The sequence below is a fragment of the Talpa occidentalis genome, unplaced genomic scaffold, assembly GCF_014898055.3.
Source record: "Talpa occidentalis isolate TD23 unplaced genomic scaffold, MPIMG_talOcc4v2.1 talOcc4.3, whole genome shotgun sequence".
NCBI classification, from domain to species: domain Eukaryota; kingdom Metazoa; phylum Chordata; class Mammalia; order Eulipotyphla; family Talpidae; genus Talpa; species Talpa occidentalis.
In genome coordinates, this window is record NW_023603184.1 from 98,200,992 (window position 1) to 98,228,613 (window position 27,622).

A 27,622-nucleotide genomic window follows, 5' to 3' on the forward strand; every position below is an offset into this window, starting at 1 on the left:
TTGACACAAAAATCAACTCAAAAATGGATTAAAGAACTAGACATACGCCTGAAACCATAAAATACATAGAAGGAAATATAGGCGAAACACTACTGGATTTGCACACACAAGGCCAAGACATCTTTACAGACATCACCCCCAAAGCAGTGATAGTGAAGAGAAAGATAAACAGCTGGGACTACATCAAATTAAAGAGCTTCTGCACAGCAAAAGAGACAATAACAAAAACAAAGAGAAACCCACCAACTGGGAGAACATTTTTGCACCCAACACTAATGATAAAGGACTGATCACAAAAATCTGCAAAGAGCTGATGAGAACTCAGCAAAACAAAGAAAAATAATCCAGTTAAAAAATGGGGCAGAAGAGCTAAAAAGAAACTTCTCTGAAGAGGAAATGCAATGGCCAACAGACATATGAAAAAATGTTCAACATCACTTGTAATCAGGGAAATGCAAATCAAAACTACCATGAGATAACCATCTTACACCAGTGAGAATGGCACATATTAAAAAAACTAGCAACAACAAATGTTGGCGAGGATGTGGAGAAAAAGGAACTCTTCTGCACTGTTGGTGGGAGTGCAAACTGGTCAACCACTATGGAGAGCGTGTGGAGATTTCTGGACCTACTAAACATTAGAGCTTCCATATGATCCAGCAATTCCACTCCTAGGTATTTACCCAAAGGACACAGAAAACATCATTCCAAAGAGCACCTGCACTCCTATGTTTATAGCAGCACTTTTACCAATAGCTAAGCTTTGGAAACACCCAAATGCCCAAAAATATATGACTGGATCAAGAAGATGTGGTACATATATACCATGGAATATTACTCAGCATTCAAAAAAGATAAACACATGCAATTTGCAGCAACATGGATGGCACTGGAAGGGATCATGCTCAGCGAAATAAGCCAAAAAGAAAAAGAAAAATACCGGATGGTCTCACTCATAGCAGGAATCTAGAAAACTTAAATAAGGGACCAGGAAAATGAATATAAGAAAGTGAAATCAAAATCAACAAAAACTATGAACCAGAGACACTTTTTGGGGGGTGGGGGGCGCGGGAGGGGAAGGATTGGGGTCAGAATGGGGCGTTTGCAATTGTATGGGGGAATATAAAAATAAAATTTAATATTTAAAAAAAAAAATTAAATAAAAAATAAAAACAAATGACATGATAAACTATGAAGATAGTCATATCAAGGAGATATCATTTAAAATTATCATTTCTGGCAGCATTCATTATATCCAGGAGTAGTTCAGCACCCAAAAATTGTTGCAGATTAATGAGTTAATATTCATTATAAAACCCTAAAAGTGCCATACTCAAGTAGACCTAGATCACTAGGAATTTGTGGCCACAGGAGTTTGTGTGAGGTTTGATGCAAACTTCATTCTGACTCCGTGACCTACTCTGTGTCTACCAGTAACAGCTACTCCAAATTGCTTATTAACTGTTCTGATCCCTGTTTTCCTTATCTGTGACTTGAGCATGGCAGTATTTCAATGCTGAAGCCAATGTGAGGATTAAATGAGACAACACATGTAAGTTTAGCATAGCACCAGACTCTGAGTAATCAGTAGTAATTACTACTCTTATCTAGCTAAACAACTCAGTAAAATTTTTACAATTCCCCAGTAAGAGTGGGCAGTGTAGCACAGTGCCAGGAATGTGATTGCCTAGTCATACAAGTTTAGTTCAAATCTCAGCTTCTCTATTCCTTAAAAGGATGTTTACATTTCTCAATATCACTGAACTTCATCTGTAAAAGACAATAATGTTATGTCCTTTAAAATGTATTATTTTAAGAAATAGATAAGATGATATTAAAGACTTAGCACATGCTCAGTCATATAATAAATAATAACAGAGGGGTATGTTACTTGTAATAGTATGTTAAGACTTTTTGATTGCAATTAAAATTATCAAAATAGGGAGCTATTGGCTTGTGGCTTGAAAAATTCAAATAGAACTGGCCCGAGTTGGATTTTACAGATGCAAATAAAGGTATTACCAAGAAAAAAAAAAAAAAATCTCATATAGTTTTGAGGACAAAAAACAAATTAATTAAAGACATAAAACAAAGTTGTAATTAGGGAGCATAACCAAGGGAAAATCAATGTAAAAACTGTTATTGTGCCTGTACAAGAGAAGAAAAACAAAAAGCAAAGTGAAAACACTAGATAGATGATTGATTGATTGATGACAGATAAAGGGATTGATGGATGGATGGTTAGATTGATCCTTCTATCGACTACAGGTTGATTGATAAACAGAGAGTAGAGGTATAGATAGATGAATTTGGTAAAGTTTCTACACTTCAAGTTTAGAAAGAACCTCCTAATTTCCAGAGATCATTCAGAAAATTCTGTTGACTTGTAAAGAAATACATAAAGTCACACCTTCTAGGAAATATTAGATGCAGAAGTGAAAGGGACAGGTTCTGCAGATTTCTGAAGAAGGAAAAACTGAGATTGATTATACTAAAGCAAGTTATTATTCAAGACTGAAAAAAGAGGGGAAAAAGGGAAATTTTAAAAATTTACCGAAATTTAAGAATATCTAAAGATTGGTACAGCTCAAAATGATAATAGTAATGGTGAAGCAATTAAGAGTACAATAAATTTAGAAAAAGAACAATTTTTAAATAATGTACAATGTTTTGCTTTCAAGACTGAATTTTTACTAAAAATAATGATTAACTAACATTATGGGCTAAAAGTAAAGCCCAAAACTTTGCTAAAAAAACAAAAAAGAAGCTGTTTGGCATCTGTTTCACCTAGAGCCGTCTGGTGGCAAACTTTCTCTGAGACGTTTCCTGTCCTTTACAGAATCACCATGATTCTTCAGAGGCTCTTCCAGTTCTCCTCTTTCATTCAGTCTGCAGTCTCAGTTCATTTCAGGAGGAACATTGGTGCCACGGCAGTGGCATTTAAGGAACTTGATCCTGTACAGAAAATCTTTGTGGACAAGATTAGAGAATACAAAACCAAGCGACAGGCATCTGGAGGACCTGTTGATACCGGCCCAGAATATCAGCAAGAGCTGGGTAGAGAGCTTTTTAAGCTTAAGCAAATGTATGGCAAAGCAGATATGAATGCGTTCCCTAACTTCAAATTTGAAGAACCCAAGTTTGAAGTTATTGACAAACCACAGTCCTGAAGAAATGATGTAAAATGTATCTAGTAATTTATTGTGCATTAGTTTACAACTTAGGAGAAGTATCAGAATAAACATTTCACCACCATCAAATGTGATTTTAATTCTGATTCCAAATAAATAATTGGTGATGCTGGGTAAAAAAAAAAGGAAAAAAAAAGAAAACAAGAAAGATTTAGATGGGTTTGGAGATGGAAGAGGGGTCAGAAGACTATAGGGATATCTTTTTCATATTTCCTTTAAAAATGCCATAGTAATGTTTCTTTCTAGGCATGGGTAGTGAATATATATATAATTAATATTTATAGATCAATTTTCCATTAGAACAAACTAAATAGCTCTTAAGTTATAAGTCAAAAGTAATTTTTAGTAACATTGCACACACATAAGAGTATACAGAAAGTATACTGGAAAAACAAAATATGAAAATCAGATGCCAAACAAACACATGTATATTGTATATGATAAACTTTCAAGAGAAAAAAGATTCACCTGAGGAGAGAGTACACTTGAGTGAATACAGAGCATACAGCAAAACCTAAAGAATGCTGAAAGTCAAGATTAGGGAAATCTTTCATATGATTGAGAGGAATGAGAACATTAAAAATCAGGTATCTCAATATTTATGTCAGAACCTTTCAATTAAAATTAAAAATTTTTAAGCAGACATAGGCTTTTCAAGTGATCATAGGAACAATGTACAATAAAGCTGTGAGTTTTGATAGAATAATGGATAAACAGATGCATGTAAAAATGTTTGAAACTCATAGAATTACAATATGATATGCTGTTAGATATCCATACACCAACTCCTTTATATATTCAAGAGATCAATATCAAATCAGTACAGAAAAAATCTGAAAAAATATAATTTTTATGTTCCTATTAACTCCTTTTGCCCTCGGAAGATAAAACACATTTTTGTCTGTTTTGGGATATTTGCAAAAACTCTCTCCAATAAATGTCTGCACCCAGTTTTATAAATGAATTTCATGAGATCTTTGTCTTCTTCTATTTAGAATTTTTAACTTCAATTTTCACACAATAGCTATATTTTTTTCCTTGAGTTCCATTTTCTCTTCATGATGTGTCTTAAGAGTGAGCTCAGTCCACCACATAAAAGATATGACTCTTTTTTTCATCTGTGCCACTAACACATCTTTAATTATAACAATACCTAGCAAATGTACCTCCATGTTTCCATTATTGTCTCATGTTGCACATTTGTTGGCTGTGTGACCAGACAATTGTATGTATGCATGCGTTTTCATTTGTCTTCCAGTCAAACACTATATATTTACATTATGAAGGTTTTTTTGTTTGTTTTGGTTTCTAAGATGTGTGATCTCACTATTTATAATTACTGAATGTGGTGTTGAGGCTAAGTGCAGGGATCTGTGTGCTGTATTGCTGGAAGTGATGCTAGCTGCAGACTTATTTCAGGAAAAACATACTCCACTATTTGCTACCTATGTTTCAATGAGGTACAATTTAGTTATGAAACATCCATCAATCATCAGAAGATGCAGCTTACAGAGACTGATTTTTCAGGCTTCCAGCAACAATCATTAAGCAATGGTCCTTTTATATGTTCATTTCTATTTTGTCTACATTATTTTCCAGACTGAGGAGTTATCCTGCTGCATCATCGCCTTAGTTTTTATTCATGTCTAGAAGAAGGGGGATGCTGACTAGAGTTAGGAGTAGCTCTAATATTTGGGGGGGGGGTTGGAACACAATATGACTCTACTGGAAGCTTGTGATAATCTGAAGGGATTTTTACCAGGATGCTGCACAATCAATGAACATAAGGAAACGTAGATGCCCATTGTAACATTCAACCTTGAGCCCTGAGCCTGTGTTTACCTTTGGGGCTCAGATGGGTCTTCTGGGTACTGCATAAGTCAGGTTTTGTTTCCTAAACCAAGGCTGGCCTCTCTCTGCCTCTTGATTGGAATCCTAAAGCTGGAACCAACAGAGAGATGAATAAGAAAGAAATAAGACAAAAAATAAATCCACAAAAAAGACAAACAAAATAGCAAATACAGATGCTAATGTATTAATATTAACTCTAAATGTAAACAGACTAAACTCTGCAATAAAAAGACACAGAGTCACAGGCTGGATTAAGAAACAAAACCCAAGTGGGGCCTCCCTGGTGGCACAAGGGGTTAAGACTCAACCTATGAAGCTCACTGCAGGCACTAGAGCACAAGTTTGATCCCTGGTCAGGGAGGTGACCCACATGGTACAGCAGACCTCTCCTGACTTGCCCACTGCTCCCCTCAGCAGTGTATTTTGGTCGATCTGCCTGTTCTGTTCCCTGCTCTATCTCTGGTGAGTCCTCTCACCCCCCAAAACTCTGGCCGGTACCCCAGTTCTTGTATGTATAAATAAATAAATCTTAAAAAAAAAAAGAAAAAAAGAAACAAAACCCAACCTTTTGCTGTCTCCAGTAAATACATCTAACTACAAAAGATAAAAAGAGACTAAAAGAAAAGTATGGAAAACAGTCCTACAAGCAAATGAAACAAAAAGAAGGCAGGAACAGCTATACTTATATCAGATGAAACAGACTTCTAACTCAAAAAGGAAAAAAGAGACCCAGACAGTCACTACATTTGATCAAGGGGACAATACATCAAGAAGACATAACCCTCATTAACATATACTCACCAAATGAAGGAGCACCAAACTATATCAGACAACTATTATCATCTTTGAAAATAGACATCAGAGAAAATACATATGTAGTTGGAGACTTCAACATGCCACTCTCAACAATGGATAGATCAATGAGACAAAAAATAAGTAAGGTCACTAAAGCTTTAAATAAGCATCTAGATCTCATGAGCTTAACAGATATCTATAGAATACTGCATCTAAAAAAGTCTGAGTACACGTTTTTCTCAAGCACACATGGATCATTCTCCAGGATTGATCACATATGGGGACACAAGACAAACATCAACAGAGACACTAAGATTGAAATCATACCAAATATCTTCTCTGACATGAAGGCATCGAACTAGAAATAAACCTTAAAAAAAAAGAAGGCAAGGAACCCTCCTACCTCATGGAGATTGAAGCCAACGCTACTGGAAGATGACTGGATTAACGAGGGGATCAAAGAAGAAATTAAAAAATACTTCGAGTTGAATGAAAAGGAGACACCAATTTCCAGAATGTATGGGACACAGCAAAAGCAGTAATAAGAGGAAAATATAGAGCAATACAGGCTCACATCAAGAAACAAGAAAGAACTCAAAGAACTCAAAAAACTCAACTCTCACATCTCAAAGAACTAGAAAAAGAACAACAGAAAACCCTAAAACCAGTAGAAGAAAGGAAATAATAAAAATCAAAGTAGAAAAAATAGAAATTAAATAAACAACCTAAAAGGTCAATGAAACCAAAAGTTGGTTCTTCAAAAAAATAAATAAAATAGACAAACCCCTAGCCAGGCTCACAAAGAAAAAAAAATGGGAGAAAGCACAAATAAATAGGATTACAAATGAAAGAGGAGACGTCACAACAGACACAGCAGAAATAAAAACAATCAGAAACTACTATGAACAGTTATATGCAAACAAGTTCAACCATCTAGAAGAGATGCACAACTTCCTACAACTTTACAATCACCCAAAGCTAGATAAAGAAGAAATAAAACACCCAAAAGACCAATTACAAGCAGTGAAATTGAAATGGTAACCAAAACCCTCCCCCAAAACAAAAGCCCAGGACCAGATGGATTTACAAATGAATTCTACCAAACATTCAGAAAGGAACAGGTGGCTGTCCTTCACAAACTCTTTCAAAAAATTGAGAAGGAAGGGATAATACCAAACACATTCCATGAAGCCAACATTACACTAATACCAACACTGAACAAGGACAACACAAAAAAAGAAAACTACAGGCCAATCTCTGTAATGAACACTGATGCAAAAGTCCTCAATAAAATTTTAGCTAACATAATCCACCAATGTATCCACAAGAAAATTCACCACAACCAAGTAGGATTTATTCTAGGGACACAAGGATGATTCAACATCTGAAAATCAATCAATGTAATCCAACACATCAACAAAAAGAAATATAAAAACCATATGATAATATAAATAGATGCTGAGAAAGCTTTTGACAAAGTACAACTCCCATTTATGATAAAGGCCCTCAAAATTCTCGGGATACAAGGAACATACCTCAACATGATAAAAGCCATATATGACAAGCCCATAGCCAATATCATTCTCAATGGTGAAAAGTTGAAAGCATTTCCCTTAAGATCTAGAACAAGACAATGATATCCTCTCTCACCAGTGCTTTTCAATACTGGAAGTCCTAGCCAGAACAATAAGGCAAGTGAAAGACATACAAGGAATCCAAATAGGGAAGGAAGAAGTAAAACTATCACTATTCGCAGATGATATGATAATAAACATAGAGAACCCCAAAAACTCCACAGAAAAACTAATCAAACTAATCAACCAGTTTAGTAAATTAGCAGGATACAAAATCAATACATAAAAATCAGTAGCTTTCCTATATACAAACAATAAATCTGAAGCAGAAGAAATCAAGAAAACCATCCCTTTTATTATTGAAACAAAAAAAAAATCAAATACTTGGGAATAAACCTAACAAAAGAGGTAAAGGACCTATACAAAGAAAACTATAAAACAATGTTAAAAGAAATAGAAGACACAAAGAAATGGAAAGACATATCCTCCTCACGGATTGGAAGAATTAACATCCAAATGGCCATCCTACCAAAAGCAATTTACAGATTCAATGCTATTCCAATAAAAATTTCAATGACTTTCTTCAAGGAAATAGAACAAATATTGATGAAATTCATATGGAGCCACCAAAACCCCCAAATAGCCAAAGCTCTGCTGAAAAAAAAAAAAAAAGGAATGGAAGTATCACACTCCCAGACTTCAAAGTATACTAGAAAGCTATAATAATCAAAACTGCATGGTATTGAAACCAGAACACACACACAGATCAATGGAATTGAATAGAAAACCCAGGAAAAAAAAAAACCCATAGATTTACAGTCAACTGATATTTGACAAAGGAGCAAAGAATATGCAATGGAGCAAAGAAAGTTTGTTTAATAAATGGTGCTGGAAAAACTGGGCTGCTACATGCGAAAGAATGAAGCTTGACTACTGCCTCACACCATGCACAAAAAACAACTCAAAATGGACTTAAAGAACTAGAAATGACCTGAAACCATAAAATGTATAGAAGGAAATAGAGGTGAACCAATACATGACATACACCTCAGTAACATCTTTAAAGACACATCACCCAAAGCAGTGATAGTGAAGAAAAGGATAAACAACTGGGACTATGTCGAACTAAAGAGCTTCTTTTTTTTTTTTATTAAATAATAAATTTTATTTTTATATTCCCCCATACAACTGTACATGCCCCATTCTGACCCCAATCCCTCCCCTCCCGTCCCCCACCCCCCAAAAAGTGTCTCTGGTTCATAGTTTTTTGTTGATTTTGATTTTCACTTTCTTATAGTTATTCTTTTTCCTGATCCCTTATTTAAGTTTTCTAGATTCCTGCTATGAGTGAGACCATCCGGTATTTTTCTTTTTCTTTTTGGCTTATTTCGCTGAGCATGATCCCTTCCAGCGCCATCCATGTTGCTGCAAATTGCATGTGTTTATCTTTTTTGAATGCTGAGTAATATTCCATGGTATATATGTACCACATCTTCTTGATCCAGTCATCTATTTTTGGGCATTTGGGCTGTTTCCAAAGCTTAGCTATTGTAAATAGTGCTGCTATAAACATAGGGGTGCAGGTGTTCTTTGGAATTGATGTTTCTGTGTCCTTTGGGTAAATACCTAGGAGTGGAATTGCTGGATCATATGGAAGCTCTATGTTTAGTAGGTCCAGAAATCTCCACACACTCTCCATAGTGGTTGGACCAGTTTGCATTCCCACCAACAGTGCAGGAGAGTTCCTTTTTCTCCACAACCTCGCCAACATTTGTTGTTGCTAGTTTTTTTAATATGTGCCATTCTCACTGGTGTGAGATGGTATCTCATGGTAGTTTTGATTTGCATTTCCCTGATGACAAGTGATGTTGAACATTTTTTCATATGTCTGTTGGCCATTTGCATTTCCTTAAAGAGCTTCTTTACAGCAAAAGAGACAGTAACCAAAACAAAGAGACACCACACTGATTGGGAGAAAATATTTGCACACAACACTAATGATAAGGGACTGATCACAAAAATTTACAAAGAGCTGATGAGACTCAACAAAACAAAGTAAACAACCCAGTCAAAAAATGGGCAGAAGAGCTAAAAAGAAACTTCTCCAATGAGGAAATGCAAATTGCCAACAGGCATATAAAAATGTTCAACATCACTTGTAATCAGGGAAGTGCAAATCGAAATTACAATGAGATACCATCTCACACCAGTGAGAATGGCACATATTAAAAAAACTAGCAACAACAAATGTTGGTGAAGATGTGGTGAAAAGGGAACTCTCCTTAGCTGCTAGTGGGAGTGCAAACTGGTGCAGCCACTGTGGAAAGCTGTCTAGAGGTTCCTCAATCTACTAGAAATGGAGCTTCCATATGACCCAGCAATTCCACTCCTACCCAAAGGACACAAAAATGTTAATTCAAAAGGACCCCTGCACCCCTATGGTTATTGCAGCACTATTTACAATAGGGAAAACCTGGAAGCAAACCAATTGACCCAAAATAGACGACTGGATCAAGGAGATGTGGTATATATACATAATGGAATATTACTCAGCAATCAAAAAAGATAAACTCATGCCATTTACAGCAACATGGATGGAGCTGAAAGGGATCATGCTCAGTGAAATAAGTCAGAAAGAAAAAGAAAAATATCAGATGGTCTCACTCATAGCAGGAATTTAGAAAACCCAAATATGGGACCAGGAAAAAGACTGATTATAATAAAGTAAAAAGCAAAATCAATAGGCTACTATAAACCAGAGACACACTACAGGAGGGGGAGAAGGGAGTAGAATCAAAACAAGGGAGGGTGGAGGGGAGAATTTTACGAGGACTATAACCAAGATGAAAATGCATACACTGTACAAAAATAATAATGATGTAAAAATATATAAAATAAAAGAAATAAAAATTAGCAACTTCAATTTAGGCAAAAATGAAAATTGCTTTCCAACGAAACACCCAGAGTCATCCCTACCCTGTGGGTAAATTCCCCCGACAGAGGTGGCCCAAACAGGGCCCCTGAGGCCTGGGAGCTGCAGCAGTCTGAGGCCCCATCTGGCAGGAACCCCGGGAAAGGGGCAGGAGGGGCAGGAGGGGCAGGAGGGGCAGGAGGGGCTGAAGGAAAAGGAGCAAAATCCAAGCACAAGCCAAGGGAAAGGCTGCCATGGCCGCCTCCCATGGCCCTCCCTGGACAGCGCTGGCCCGCAGACCGGTCCCTGCGGTCCCAGGAGGCAGCGTCCGGGACACCAGCGCCCCCTGCCCGGGAGCCGCGCCCGCGCCCACAGCTCCGGAGCCGCAGGCGGGGCCCCATGCCACCAGAGGTTGCCCCGGCTCGGGGCGACTGTGCGCTGCAGCTCGCGGGGGCGGTGCCCGGGATGTGGCCGGGACCCCCGGCGTCCCCCGCAACCCCTGCTGCTGCGGGGGCGTCTCTGCACAGCCCCAGCCTCGCGGCCTGGGCAGGGGGTACAGGCGCCCCCCTCTGTGCAACTCTGGGCTGGGGAGCCTGGCATGGGTGCTGTGTTCAGATCTTCTGGGGGAACCAGCCGCTGGGGGGCCCCGCGTGTCCTGCCGCTCCCCGCTGCTGCCCGCCCGGCGCTGCCCGGAGACGGCATCTCTGGCCAGGCAGGCCCGGGGCTCCGCTGCCCGCCGGCCGCACCGGGATGCAGGCGGCCGAGGGTCTGTGTGGGAAACGCAGCAGCTGCAGTCGCTTTACCGTGGGCGGCGCGCACTGGCCGCCACCGCCAGGCCCTGCACCACTGCTCTGGCTGTTTGCGGGGAGGGGGCTCTTCTGGGCATGACTGGGGTCTCACCATGTCCCTGGTCTCCCCCCCCCCCCGACGGTGGTGGCCTCCTCACTCTCCGTCTACTTGTGACACCCACAGATATTCCCAAACGTTGTCAACCGTCCCCCAGTCTAAATGAAGGGGTGTCCCTCACTAGGTGGGGTGCAGTGCACACGCATGGGGGTGCCACAGAACAAGGCACGAACCAAGCACACAGGCGTGAACATGGGCGTGAACGGGCGTGTGTGTGTGAGCTGCCGGCCACAGCCTCCTGACTAGAAACTATCTTTAAACCTGCAGTGACCAGTCCCCACCGGGCTTCTGTTACAGATGGTCTAGAAATAGACCCAGGCGTCTTAATCAGAATTTAGAACATAAAACGCATTCCTTTCTGGAACAGAAAGTAGAACTCGGATAGATTACTCAATAAATGATGGGGAGCGCTCAGCCTCCAGACTCTGCCCCAGGGGTGGCCAAGGCCAAGTGACTGTGCTCCCCAGCTTATGCGCAGCGGCTCCAGGTTCCTAAGGACAAGTGGCCTAAATACTTGACTTCTTTAGTGGCAATGTAGTATTCAGTTTATTCTGTCCATTAATAAATAATATTTGATGGACCTGCCATATGACCCAGTGATCCCACTCCTAGGACACAGAAACACTAATTTGAAAGGAAACCTGCACTCCGATATTCACTGAAGCACCATTAACAATAGCCAAGTTATGGAAACAGCCTAAATGCCCGCCAAGAGATGAATGGATCAAAATGTGGACTACATACACAATGGAATACTACTCAGCCATCAAAAAAGATAAACTCATGCCACTCAACATCATAGATGGAGCTGGAATGGATGATGCTAAGTGAGATAAATCAGAAGGAAATATATCCATATTGGATGGTTTCATTTATAGGTGGACTATAGGGAAACTGAATGAAGGGTCAGAAAAAAAGAACTTGCAGGCACCCATAGGTCTGAGGCATACAGCAGTGGAGGGGGAGGGTCAAATTAGGGGAGGGAAAATCACAAGGGACTACACTGACAGTACAAGTGTGCTGTGGTGGGGGGACAATTATGGGAACTATGCCTGAGAGGAGAAGTCAAATAGTCTACAAAAATGAACAATGATGTCAGACAATAACTATCAATAAATAAAAATAAATAAGGAACAAATACAGTAGAGGGGCTCGATAGCATTAATAGCAAGTGATGGGAAGAATCTAAGAAACTGACTAAAAATAGAAAGAAAACAAAACAGCATAGAGAAGAATTTAAAAAAACGAGTATTTGAGGGTGTTTACAATATTTCCGGAGCTTGATCTAAGAGTTCATTTTACATTGTCTTCATCCTCAGTACAGCTCAGTAAAGGACAGTGACAATAGCTACGGCCCAAATTATATTGTCAAAAAGTTATAACTGCCTGTTGTGTTTGGTCAGCCTGGTGCTCTGCTGTGGTTGTGTGCATGGAGCCCAGTAGAGAGGTGCTCATGCTAATTCCAAAGAGCAGAACAGAGATCACATCATGATGAGGAGGTCGACAGGGGACACAGCAGCCCATTACCTTTGAGGCTCACAAATCAAGACTAAGGAATCCAGCCAAGATCACATGAGTTGCAGAAGCCAGAGAGGAAGGCGAAGAGTAGAGCAGAGGAGGGATCACAGTCCTGTGACCACTACAATGACCGCCCCCGCCTTTGGGCAGCGGCTGCTGAATCCTCTCTGCAAGTCCCCCCTCCAGGGGCTGCGGAAGGAGAGACACCCCTAACCGGTCCTTAGGCCCCTGAGTAGTTTAGGGGACTTGCTGTTGGAGTCTCCGCCGCCTCGTGTGTCTGTCCTGGAACAAACCTGCCTGAACAACGTGCCTGAGCTACGGAGGAGTCTCTGTACCTCCCCCCTAACCCCCGCCCCTTTCGGTCTTTCCCATGTTACAGAGTGATGACCGGACTCACTGTGGGGACATCCCCCGGGTGCGAACACCTGTCCAAGAGGGCGCCTTCTGAACCGAAGTCTCCAGCTCGCCAGGGTCCACGGGAATATGGAAGGGAAGACCCTAGCAGGCTGCAGTCTACACCCCCTCCGCTGACACATCTACCTGCCAGGGAGCAGAATACGCCCCCCACCCCATGCCGCTTGGCCCACTGATTCTGTGCATGAAAGGACCTTGAGAAAAAGCTGGCTCAAGAACACTGACCCTCCTACTCCCCATGAAAGCAGGAGCTGAATCTTCCCCTGACCCAGGGCTGCCGCGAGGAAGAGGTGGAGCTCTCAGGGGGTCTAAAGCGTCTGTCTCCCCCTGCCCAGGGGCTGGAGCCTCTGTCCTTTCCTGGCTGCTGTTTCCACCCCAGAGCCTTGCCCTGGTCCAAGGGCCCGCCCGAAATCTGCCTGTCTTTCCCTAGAGAGAGAGATTCGTATGGGGACGGGACACCTGGCACCACTCATTATTAAAAATTATTTCCCGTTTCTTCTTGCGAGTCCCAGTTTGGGGTGGAGGCTCTTCTGACTACCCAGCAATTTCTTTCCCATAAGATTTTCTTCTAACGCCACAGGGAGTAGTAAATGGAACACCTGCGCCATCTTCTGGCCAAGACAGAGAATAGCTTTTTTAAAATGAGCGTGAAAGATTTCAATTTTTCCAATTAAAAGAACTCCCTGAACAGATCTTAAAACCCATTGTTCCTTCCTACTGCAGGAAGGTTTTCCCCCGTTTGCCTGGTTGCTACATCCGAGGTGGTGCGAACTTCAGCGTCCCCTAGGCGAAGAGTCACTGGACGGGTGGACGCTCAAAGCGCAGACTGAATTTTTCGGTGCGCCCCTTCCTGCACCCAGGGTTCTGATGTAAACTGTTTTTGAGCCACAGATCTTGGAAACAGCAAGAATGATAAGATCAAGGCCAAAGTCGGAAAATGTCTTTAAAAATCGTTTTATGATTGAAAAAGAAAAATACTTTTTCATAAATGTGTAGAAGTTTGGAAAGTACAGAAATAAATACTAAAAGGGAAATCAAAGTCACACGCAATCACAGAGAAAAGCGCCGTTTTGTGGTCTCGTTTTTATGCTTTTTTGGTTTTGTGTTCCAAGGACACGAATGTATTAAAAAAAAAAAAAAATGACTTGTAGCAGCTACATCCTTTTCCACTAGGTGGCGCCATGGCGCAAGGACACTGGAGACACCCGGGCTGTAGTCAATGTGGTCTCAAGGTGACCAGGCAGTAAATTCCATCTTTGTGGACGACTTTGATTATTTTCACAGAATATATCCTGGGAGAGACAATTTAATCTCTATTTTATTACTCTTCAGAACAGTCTTCTCTAGCAAAGATTAGTTTGCTTATTTGTTCACATTTAGCCACTCCAGGTTCAAAATGTATATGTCTATTTATATATTGCAGTTACATATAAAATCCAGCAACCTTTTATACTTTATACTTGTAATGGTTATTCATTTCCTGTCTTCAGAAACAAAAAAATAATAAGCAATGTAATTTTCATCACCTTAAATTTTTGAGAAAGGATAGTTTCATTTTATTGTGAAAATGTAGTATGGTTACATACTTCCAATTTCTGAAAATAACCTTCTTTCTGGAAAATGCTTTTACATTTTCTCTCTATATCAATACATATAACAGAGAGGTGCTGGATTACTGAAATGATTTCAAATGAAAAAGAGATGGATGTGTGCCTGGATCTCCACATTTCATCATTTGTAAACCCAGATGTCATGAAAGGTGAGAGCTATTCCCTGACCTTGAATTGCATGACTACTTAGAGAAAATAACTTTTATTCTGACATTTAACATAGTTGATTCATATTGTACTGTACTTATATTAAAGAGAAACTATATCTCTAAAACAAAAGAATGAAAACATTTTCATAATGTCTAAAAGTTGCATATCTTCTTGAAGATAGAATAAATGAGTGAATCATTCAGTCAGGACTGGTCATTAGCTTTCACCTTGTCTTAACATTTATTTCTCATTGCTTTTTGTTTGATTTTAAGAAACAAATATAGCGCATAAAACTCCGTTGATATGCACTCTATCTGAAAAATACAGCCTATAAGAGAATAGAAAGCAGCCCTGGTCAAGGACACAGATCTTGTAATAAAATACATCCCATGAAAAAAGTGTTAATGAAGAGAAAGTCATTTTCAGGGAGCCCCACAACTAGATAGAGCATGCTTCGATCTTATGGGAACCGTATGCAAATTTCTTTAAAGTTAGGCAAGTACATAAATGATCATTCCAACAATCAAATACAATATGTATAATATCAACCCTGAGATCACCCATTTGCAATTTCTATAACAAAAATTAAAAATCACACATCTAAGCAGGAAGAAGAATACATGTCATTCTAATCACAATATTTTTGATTAAAGATTAAGCATATAGAGAGGGCCTCCCTGGTGGCTCAAGGGGTTGGGACGCAGCCTGTGAAGGTATCTGCGGCCGCTGAAGCACAAGTTCGATCCCTGGCCAGAGAGGAGACCCACATGGCGCAGCAGACCTCTCCTGACTTGCCCACTTCTCCCCTCCACAGTGTGTTTCAGTCAGTCTGCCTGTTCTGTTCCCCACTCTGCCTCTGGTGAATCCTCTCACCCCTTCCCCCTCCACACCTCTGGCCCACACCCCAGTTCTTGTGTGCATAAATAAATGAATTAATTTTTTTTTTTAAAAAGCACACAGAGAACTGCATCTCTTCACAAATCAGCAAAGGGAAAGAAAAACACAGCAACAAGATGAATTTTACACAGTTCTTTTTCAAGTACAGTAGCAAAATAAATGGAAAACAAGAAATGTCAGACAGTATAGAGATGAATAACATGTGATGGATGATTTTCAACAGAAACAAAATGAAATTGCAGGCTAAAACAACCCATTTGTAAACTCCGAAATTCTCCAAAAGTACTCTTTTGAAACAGGAGTGATATAAGTCATCGAAAGTGATGCAAAGATTATTTATGAATGGAATTAAGATGTGTATGCTACTGTACAATTTACAAACATGATCAGGAGGAGAAAACAACACAATTAAAACATCCAGATGAATTACAGACATTGAGAATCTGTTTGAGAAAAATCTCATATAGTTTTGAGGACAAAAATACAAATTAATTAAAGATATAAAACAAAATTGTAATTAGGGAGCATAACCAAGGGAAAATCATTATAAAAACTATTGTTGTGCCTGTACAAGAAAAACAAAAAGCAAAATGAAAACACTAGATAGATGATTGATTGATTGATGATAGATAGAGGGAGGGATTGTTAGATAGATTGATCAACAGAGAGTAGAGATATAGAGAGATGAATCTGGTAAAGTTTAGAAAAAAAAACCTTCTAAATTTCCAGAGGTTATTCAGAAAATTCTGTTGACTTGTAAAGAAATACATAAAGTCACACCTTCTTGGAAATATTAGATGCAGAAGTGAAAGGGACAGGTTCTGCAGATTACTGAAGAAGGAAAGATTGAGATTGATTATACTAAAGCAAGTTACTATTCAAGACTGAAATAAGAGGGAAAAAAGGGAAATTTTTAAAATTAACTGAAATTTAAGATTTCTGAAGATTGGTACAGCTCAAAATGATAATAGAAATGGTGAAGCAATTTAGAGTACAATACATTTAGAAATAGAACAATTTTTAAATAATGTACAATGTTTTGCTCTCAAGACTGAATTTTTACTAAAAATAATGATTCAACTAACATTATGAGCTAAAAGTAAAACCTAAGACTTTCCAAAAGAAAAAAAAAAAAAAGAAACCAAGAAAGATTTACATGGGTTTGGAGATGGAAGAGGGGCTAGAAGAATATGGGGCAACTTTTTCCTATTTCCTTTAAGAATGCCATGGTTAATGTTTCTCTCTAGGCATGGGTAGTGCAAATATATATATATATATATGATTAATATTTATAGATCAATTTTCCTTTAGAACAGACTAGATATCTCCTAGTTTATAAAAGTCAAAAGTGATTTTTAGTAACATTGCGCACATTTCCAGAAAGTATTCTGGAAAAACAAAATATGAAACTCAGATGTCAAACACACACATATATATTGTGTATGTTGAACTTTTAAGAGAAAAAAATTCACCTGAAGAGAGAGTACACATGAGTGAATACAGAGCACACAGCAAAACCTAAAGGATTCTGAAAGTCAAGATTAGGGAAATCTTTCATATGATTGAGAGGAATGAGAACATTAAAAATAAGGTATTTCAATATTTATGCCAGATACCTTTCAATTAAAATTAAAAATTTTAAAGTAAGACATGGGCTTTTCAAGTGATTATAGGAGCAATCTACAATAATTCTGTGAGTACTGATAGAAGAATAATGGATAAACAGATGCATGTAAAATGTTTGAAACTCATGGAAACACAATATGATATCCATACACCAACTCCTTTATGTATTCAAAAGATCAATAACAAATCAGTACAGAAAAAAATCTGAAAAAAAATACAATAATTTTTATGTTCCTATTAACTTCTTTTGCCCTGAAAGATACAACACTTTTTTTTTTTTTTTTTTGGTCTACTTTGGGATACTTGCAAAAACTCTCTCCAATAAATGCGCCCAGTTTTTTTTTACATTTTATTTATTTATTTATGGAAGAACCGGGGTACAGGCCAGATGCGTGGGAGGGTGAGAGGATTCACCAGAGACAGAGCGGGGAACAGAACAGGCAGACTGACGAAATACACTGCTTGAGGGGAGCAGCGGGTGAAGCAGGCGAGGTCTGCTGCACCATGTGGGACCCTTGCCGGCCGGCTAGGATCAAACCCTCGCTGCAGAGGCTGCGGACAGCTTCACAGTGTGGTGCTCAACTGCCTGCACCACCAGGGGAGGCCCTCTGCGCCCAGTTTTATAAATGAATTTCATGAGATCTTTGTCTTCTTCTATTTAGAATTTTTAACTTCAATTTTCACACAATAGCTATATTTCTTTCCTTGAGTTCCATTTTTTCTTCATGATGTGTCTTAAGAGAGAGCTCAGTCCACCACATAAGAGATGTCAGCCTCTTTTCTTCATCTGTGCCACTAATACATCTTTAATAATAACAGTACATAGCAAATGTCCCTTCATGTTTCCATTATTGTCTCATGTTGCACATTTGTTGGCTGTGTGACCAGACCATTGTATGTATGCATGCGTTTTCATTTGTCTTCCAGTCAAACACCAAATTTTACATTATGAAGTGAGGTTTTTTTTTTTTTTTTTGGTTTGTTTTCTAAGATGTGTGGTCTCACTATTTATAATTACTGAATGTGGTGTTGAGGGCAAGTGCAGGGATCTGTGTGCTGTATTGCTGGAAGTGATGCTAGCTGCAGACTTATTTCAGGAAAAACATACTCCACAATTTGCTACCTATGTTTCAATGAGGGACAGTTTTGTTGTGAAACATCCAACCATCATTAGAGGATGCAGCTTACAGATACTGTTTTTGTTTTTGGTTTTTTTTTTTTTTTTTGAGGTTTCCAGCAACAATCATTAAGCAACTGTCCTTTCATATGTTCATTTCTATTTTGTCTACATTTGTTTTCCAGACTGAGGAGTTATCCTGCTGCATCATCGCCTTAGATGTCACTCATGTCTAGAAGAAGGGAATGCTGGCTAGAGTAAGGAGTAGATTCAATATTTGGGGGGGGGGCGAGAGGAAAGAATGCAATGTGACTCTCCTGGAAGCTTGTGATAATCTGAAGGTATTTTTACCAGGGCCAGGGAAACAGAACAGGCAGACTGACTGAAATACACTGCTGAGGGGAGCAGCGGGCACGGCAGGAGAGGTCTGTCACGCCATGTGGGACCCTCGCCGGCGGCCAGGGATTGAACTGGTGCTACAGAGGCTGCGGGCAGCTTCACAGCCCAGCGTTCAACTGCTGCGCCACCATGGGAGACCCTGAAAGTATTTTTACCAGGACACTGCACAATCACTGAACACAAGGAAACTAGAGTGCCCATTTTAACATTCAGCCTTGAGCTGTGAGCCTACAGCCACTTTGACTTTAATTTTCTGGTTCTGTCTATTTCCATGCTCAGCTTTTCTTGTAGTTTTCTTCTCTTTGAACTATACAGAAGATCTCTTTTTAACATTTCTTTTAGGGTAGGTTTAGTGTTAGTGAATCCCTTCTCTGGTTTTTGTTTGTATGGGGAGACCATTACTCTCTCGTCTCTGTAGGAGAATCTTGCAGGTGATGGTATTTGTCACTGGTATATGCTATCTCTCTTCTGAATATGTTGTTTCATCCTCTTCTTGCCCTCTGGAAGAGAACTTGGTGAAAATATTGCCTCAGTGGGGATCATCTGACTCCCTTGAGATCTTTTAAATGACTGGTGAAAGCAACCGGGAGTTTAATTTCAAAAATTTTCTTCATGGTTTTGTTTACTCTTTTGCTTTTTCGTGAGATTCTTCTTCAGTTAAATTTCAATGTCTATTTTTAAGGCTCCAACTGAATAGTCACTTTCTACATTTCGAAGAAATGAATATAAACAAATTGAATAATGAACAATTGCATAGGACATCCACACCGAAAACATTCTGTTTTAGTGACTCCTCTTCACATCCTAGAAAACCTTCCTGTTTTGTCCACAAGACCCCTCTACACTTGCCAGTTATACAAATCCCCAGGTTCTGGTTAAATGATTTGATTCAGAAAGAATGAAGCTTAAATCTTGCCAAAATCTAACTGGATATCTGGTTCTGGGTCATCTCTGTCTGCACTTATCCATCAGACTTCTCCAATAGCAGGAAGAGCTTAGACTGGGGAGCTGGAAGGGAAGAGGCTAAGCTAGATAAGTCAGAAGGAAAAAGATTAATATCGGATGATTTCACTTATATATGGAAAATAGAGAAACTGGATACAGGGTCAGGAAAAAGACAAAATTTGCAAGCTGGCCATACATATATCTGGAGGCAAACAGCAGAGAAGGAGAGGAAGAGGCATCAAAACAGAGGAGGGAAGAGCACTAGGGACTGTGGTGATGGATCATGGATGCTGTGGTGGTGGAGACTACACCTGAGGGGAGAAATTAAATACAGGCCCAAAATTAACAGTGATGTAAGAAATACATCTATTAAAAAAAAAAAAAGACTTTTGGCAACTAATTTCCAAAACAGACCCTGTGATTTCATTGTCTATCAAAAGTGTTGATCAAAATCCCTCTCATGGAAAATGAGTAGACATATTCTTTTAATAAGGTACATATCCTAATGGAATAGGCTGTCTTGCAATACAGAGGGTGGATGACAAACTTTTCTGTAATGGGTCACATAGAGTTTTAAGGGTACCACGCCTGTAGACAACTGGGCAACTGCTTCCACGTGCTGTTGCAGTGCCAAAGCAGCCAGGAGTAGACATGGCTGTGTTTCAATGAGCCTGTATCTATGGACACTGATGTCTGAATTTCTTATAATCTTCATATGTTACAAAAAGATTCTTCTTGTGATTTCTTATTCCACCATGTTGAAATGTAAATGACCATCCGTACACAAATAGGGGCAGGTGAGATCTGGCTGACAAGCTCGTTCCCTGACCTCTGCTATAGGATATAAACTTCAAAATAGATTTCAGAAAATATTCATCATCAAGTATTCAATCTTTCTCCTCGCCTCTGGCCATGAGCACAAAAACACTGATGGAAATAAGTGGGAATTGGTCACTCTAATCTCTCAATCCCAGGCTGCAAATCCACAAAGTTCCTTGGCTCATATTTAAAAAATCTGATCTAGTTCTCATTCAGGCCCCTGACAACGTGGAAGGGATTTGCTTCTGTTCTTCATCCCTCCTGTCAAGGCAATGGCTCCCTACACAGTTTTTTGGCCATGTTTGGAGAATCTGCTGGTGTTCACTTATTCCATATCCCACAGAGGGGATCCTTTTTTGTACTTTCTTCTAATTCCTTTGCTTCTGTATATTTGATTGTTCTTTCCAATGGCTTTTGTTCTCCAAGTCTAATAATCCTGCACTTTCTTACTTATTCAGAAGAGAAACAAGAGGAGGCTGGTAGAAATGTCTACTTAACTGAAGAATAATCATGTTTAAATGGAAGTTTCTTTCTTAAAAATTACTTTTAACCAAAATTTGATAGTGTTAAATGTCAAAAAGTGGAAGAAATAAGCAGATACTAGTTATATGTGACATCTTAGAACCTATAAAATAGAGTATAATTATATCCACATTCTTATTATCATCCACAAAATGGGAATCTTTTTAAAGAAATAATTTTTCTTCACCTTTTTCCGGTGCTTAATTGCCTCAAATCCCATACGAGCCTGCAATTATACTACATTTTGAATATTATGAAAAAAGTGGTGGATTTTTATAGTTCCATTACTAATGTTCTACTTTCAATGAATTCCTTAAAGTTGACTTGATCTCCAATAATTGAGAGAGCAGTGTCATTGCTACATATTGTTAATGTCTATTTTATAAATATTCACTAGTTTTTATTCTTGGTAATTAAACAATGTGGTACAATTTGATGTAGCTTCTGGATTTAACTAAACAGTTCAAGAAATGAAAAGTAATATGTAAAGTTTTTTTAATGTTTTGGGTGTAGTTATGAATTTTACATATACACATGTATTTTCCCTCCATTTAATTCAACAGTCAGGTGCTATTGCTATTATTACCTGCATTTCACAGCTAGAAACACAAGAAAAACATTTAAAAAAAAATTTGCCCAAGACTCTATAGTAAGTAAGCAAGTAACCTAATTTAAATTTGAACTTTAGGTATTGGGATGACCACATTTTTCATCACAAAGAACTGTTGGGTATTAAAAAAGAAATGACAGCAATGATCTCTTTTGATTTATAGAGAAGGATGAAATACTATCATTTTAATTTATGAATAATATATGTTTCATATAATGATAATTAATTACATAGAATACTCTGATTTACACATTTTCCATTTATTCCTTTATTTTATTTATTTATTTTAGATTTTATTTATACACGAACTGGGGTACAGGTCATAGGCAGGGTGAGAGAATTCACCAGAGACAGAGCGGGGAGCAGAACAGGCAGATGGACCGGACCTAAGACAGTGCTGAGGAGAGCAGTGAGCAATGCAAGAGAGGTCTGCTGTGCCATGTGGGTTTCTCCCTGACCAGCCTGGAATCAAACCCATGCTGCAGAGTCTGCAAACAGCTTCACAGTGAGGCGCTCAAGCCACTGCACCACCGGGGGGGCCTCCATTTATTCCTAAAAACAACCCTTATCTTTCAATCTGCCAGGAAGATGTTTGCAGGTCCTAATACCCTGAAATAAATTTTTCACATGAAAATCTTAGTGAAATTTTAGGTTTATTCTAGGGGAGTGCACGTATAGAGATATATGAATATAAACTCCTCAAGTTACTAATCGATTTATTCTTTGATGCCGAACTGTGTAATGGGAATCTCCCAAGTATCACAACACAGGGCCAAGAGACAACTCCCCCCACCTGAAGCTGAAGTATGTGCTGCACTGTCCTGTAAGTTGGGTTCATCCCCACATATGCATGGTCCATAACAGGAACATATTAAGTGGTGCTGTGATCTGGACCTCATCCTGGACCAGTAACCTGAGGATTCTGAAAGGATAACTCATAAAACTAGAGCCATAGATATAATCTACAAGGCTTTCCATGAAAACCAGCATCAGGCTCATCATCATATACTCTACCTATAGACCAGAGAGAGAGATTTGAGAAAGATGAAAATTTAAATAGAAACCAGTCCAATAAATCCAGAAAATAAAAAAAAAAAATCATAGAAGGAAAAGAGAGCCAAGATCAGCAATTTTTCTAGGGCACAAGGACCATAGGTGAAGCCTTTGGTATGGAGACCTGGCAAGAGTCATGCATATCGTTGGAGTGCTATGCAAGAAATCCCAGGTCCAGAAATGCAAATAAGCCCTCTTACTTTCCTTTCAGTTTGTGAAATGAAAGTGTTTATTATTGTAAAATAATCTACTTTGTACTCACTGAATATTTCTGCTGGGAGAAAAAGATTAAAAGAGTAGGTCAGGGATTACTAGCAAACATTTCCATTTTTAAGGCCATTTCAGTTAGTCATACAGGGCTGCCACCATATAAGACCAAACTTGGCAATTACTCTCTCAAGATAATTTATTTCAGGGCCTCCCCTGGTGGCGCAGGCCGCTGAGTGCAGCGCTGTGAAGCTGTCTGCAGCTTCTGCAGTGTCAGTTAGATCCCGGCAGGTGGGCGAGGGTCCCACATGGTGCACAGACCTCTCTTGTCATGCCCACTTCTCCCCTCAGCAGTGTATTTTGTCAGTCTGCTTGTTCTGTTCCCTGCTCTCTCTCTGGTGAATCCTCTTACCCTCCCGCGCCTCTGGCCTATACCCTGGTTCTTGTATAAATAAACAAATCTTTAAAAAAAAATAATTCCTTTCATGTTTGCTTGAGGCATTATTTCATTTCCCTGGAAGTTCCTATAAGATTCAGAATATAGAGTATTATTCATTGTACCAAACATATAATGGGTCTTTATAATACAGTAAAATATAAACAATATTTTAGTATATCATCACTGTGAATGTTACATTAATCTCATATGCTAAAATTCACCGGCCTTATTCACAGAAATTCATGCAATTCAATATAGAATATTGAGTTCAATTCTTTCCTCTGTTTAGTGAGGTGAGCCCTATATACTGACTTCATTTTTGTTGATTTATTTCATCCTATTGTTTTCAATATGAGTTACTTTGTGTTTTGGGGCTTTATATGTACCTAGTTGGCCAGAAAAGTGAACAGCCAAAATATAAACAGACCAAAAAAAAAATGAAAACAACAACAAAACCCTCTAATATTTAGAACAATTGCATAGGAACAACCTCCATATCAAAGACAAAAAGCTAACTACAATTCGTTTTTTAACTCCATAATATAGGTATAGCTTGAAATTTATTTGGCAAAAGTAGCTTTCCCAGTTCCCATGCAGTTCTGAGTGATCATATGAGTAGGTCTTCACAATAGTAAGTGAACGTATGTGACATATGTCACCTCTGGACATGGTAAGAAGCTCATGTTCCTTCTCAATGACGTCTTATTCCACATCCAAAGAATTGACGTGATGTATTGTTATATTCTATAGGATAAATGATCTGTGAGCCAGACGGAGCTAGTATTCTTGCTAGACCACACAGGAAAAACATGGTTCTATCAGAATTGTTTCTAAGAATCATTTTATAAGAAAGACATTTTTTATTCTTTTGAACTGTTGCATTTGGATTTATCACTATAATCTTAATCTTTATGACATACATACTCTCCACTATTGCCTACATATCATTAAGATTTCCAGAGATCTCTAATGTCTTTGTAACTCCCTATGAGCTTCTGTAACTTCACCCACTTTTCAATTGACTGCACATACTTTGTGGGTATTTCGATGTGTAATAGACTTCACTTGGGGAGGGGGTCAGATGGTCGTACATGCTGGCACAAAATGAAAAACTGACTGGAATGACTATGACATTAACAATGCATGTAGATAAGTAGTGATTTTATCACTCCTTAACAGTAGAAATACATCCCCTTAAATTAGCCAATATCATTTGCTGTGCCCATGAACTTTCACTGACAGGTTTGATGAGACCGCACTTCCTGCCTTCGTTATTCAGACAGCGAAAGCTGTTCATAAAACAAGTGTTTTAGATGAAAATGAAGAGGTACTCCTGTCTCGCCCACTGCTCCCCTCAGCAGTGTATTTCTGCAGTCTGTTCTGTTTCCTGCTCTGTCTCTGGTGAATCCTCTCACCCTCCCGCGCATTTGGCCTGTGCCCCGATTCTTGTATAAATAAATAAATCTTTAAAAAAAAGAAAAAAAATGAAGAGATAGGAAATAAAACTATAATGCAAGTCTACATCCGTAGTTGGATAGTTGATAGCTGTATGTCTGCAGGAAAAATAGTGAATATTTTCTGTGATGATAGATTGAAAAGGGATTTTATCTGATGCTGGATTTTATCTGATGCTCCATAACAGTACACATTTCTCTCAGACTTAAAAAGTGTCGGGATGAGTTTGACGACTTAGACTATTTAGTAATCATAAATTCCATTAATTTTCTTTGTATATGTAGATATTGATAATTTTCATATATCTAGTGTGGTATTTCAAAAAGAAGAAAATGTTGCTAAATACTGTTTGTAATTCATTCAGATGTGCTCAGTGATGCCTTTGTGATGACTTCTCTAGGCCCGCAGCTGACCCAGCAGAGCTGAGAAGCCTCCAAGTGCAGCCCCAAGGTGCAGCCAGAAACCCCGCCCACCTGACTGCGCAGGCGCAGGCAGAAACAAAAATTGACAGCACGGAAGCAGCGGGCAAGTCAGGAGAGGTCTGCTGCACCTTGTGGGCATCTCCTGGACCAGGAATCAAACTCTCACTGCAGTGGTTGCGGACAGCCCCATAAGCTGTGTCTTAACCCCTTGCGCCACCAGAGAGGCCCAGATATTTTTTGGCTAAAAGGTACCCTTTAGGGCCTTCCTGGTGGCACAAGGAGTTAAGCACAGCACTGAGAAGCTGTCCACAGCCTCTGCAGCACGAGTTCGATCCACAGCCTGCCAGGGAGCAATCCACATGGCGAAACAGACCTCTCCTGTCTCCCCCACTGCTCCCTTCAGCAGTGTGTTTCAGTCAATCTGCCTCTTCTGCTCCCCACTCTGTCTCTGATGAATCCTCTCACCCCCCTCCCACCTCTGGCCTGTACCCCAGCTCTTGTGTGCACAATAAATCAATCTTTAAAAAAATAAAAAGGTACCCTTTAAATGAATTTTGTCCACTGTCAATGAAAGGAAGTCATTAACACATAGACGGCTATTGCCATGTCAATCCATGACCTTTATTGTTTTTGACAGGGTGACTTTCAAGGTAGCAACAATGGCAACAGATGGTCTACTCTCAACCCATTTGAGCAATGTTGAAATGGAATTGCACACAGACCCCACAAAAAGGACATCCTCACCAACATTTCCACCCCAGACATAAGGACACTCAAGCTGTTAGGGGGAAAAGGATGTCCCAAAGCTAATTCCATATAGGCTTTGTGGACTCCACCCCGACCCCAGGTCAAAGCCAAAGACACTGGGAACTCCAAATCCCATCACCACCAAAGGGAAGGTGGCTGGGACCTGAGGGTGGGGTTAAGCAGCCAGGTGGATATAAAAGGCAGACATGTGGGCTTTGGGGGACCCCATTTTGGCTCTCCACCAGCTCGCAGCGTCCGGCCAGCTCTGAGAGTGACTTTGGGTTTCCAGGTCGTCGGATCCGGTAGGACGCATTAAAGACTTTATTTCCCTATTTTCTCCCTGAGTTGTACATTTTCCTTATTTCCTTTCTTCTTGTAAATAAACTTTTATTAACCTTTTTGTGTGTGTCTGTAGTAGAGTATTCATAAGTCCCTTTAAAGAGCGCGGGTGAGGACCCACAGCCAGGAACCCGTTTAATATCGGGGTTGCTCTATAACAAAGCCTTCCCCATTCATCACAATTTTTACATTGTCACCTTCTTTGGAGGAAACGTGGGCTATTTACCGCTATCTCACTTTGAATTTCCACACCATTATGATGCAGCGGGACCATTGGGTGGGTGTTGCCACCAAGAGTCCCGTCCTCTCCCGTCCAGGCTCCCGTAAGACTTGGAGTGAAGTCCCAGCCTGGGCCTGCGGGCTGGAGGGTGGAGGGTTAAGAGGGGAGCAGGGGTGGGGGCAGGAACCTGGTCCTGCAGGACTCAGTGGGGCAGAACCCTCTGTGCTTCCATCTGGGCAGAAGGTGAGCCCAGAGGGAGGGGAGAGTGAGGAGCATCTCCCTGTGGGTGACTGAAGGCGGAGTTGGGGGCACCGGCAGGGAGGACCCAGGGGAGGGAGGGCTGGATGTGGAAAACCGCCAGGTGGTGGCAGGTAGCATTTTGGGCACAGAGGAGCACAGAGGTCCGGGTTCACTCCTGAGCAGCCCACTGGGTCAGAACCCACACTGTGAGGGGGGGCCAGGAGACCCACAGGCGCGTGAAGGTCTGATCACTGCTGTGCTCTGAGCACTCTGAGCAGAGAACTCAGTGGAGCAAGGTAAAAACACACTGCGCTTCACCCCGGAGCTCGCCCTGCAGCTGTGTCCACCACCCCCGGGTCCCGCTGGAGCTGGTCGCCTCCTGGGATGGAAGCTGCACAGACTCTCTGAGCACCTTTACTCTCCCCGTGGCCAGAAGCCCCCAAACCCCACCAGGGTGCGACAACCACACGATCCTCAGTGCCCAGGAGGGATTAGCGCCCGCCTGGCAGGGTCATTCCAGGCATCGAGGCCCCTGACTGCTAAGAGAGAGGCGGGTAGGGCTGCCCCAGCACTTACCCTCCGCCCCTCCAGAAGGTGCCAGGTCTGTGCTTCCGCCTGCATTGCATAAGGAGAGAGAGGAGCTGA

At 40.1% G+C, this 27,622-nt stretch overlaps 1 protein-coding gene across 1 annotated transcript; it reads left to right on the top strand.

Annotated features, from left to right (window-relative positions):
* Positions 1–2,814: 2,814 nt before the first annotated feature.
* Positions 2,815–3,247, top strand: LOC119254773 (ATP synthase-coupling factor 6, mitochondrial-like). Its single transcript, XM_037521847.2, has one exon. The coding sequence runs from the start codon at positions 2,847–2,849 to the stop codon at positions 3,168–3,170; it is 324 nt and encodes a 107-aa protein (XP_037377744.1). The 5' UTR covers positions 2,815–2,846; the 3' UTR covers positions 3,171–3,247.
* Positions 3,248–27,622: the final 24,375 nt, after the last annotated feature.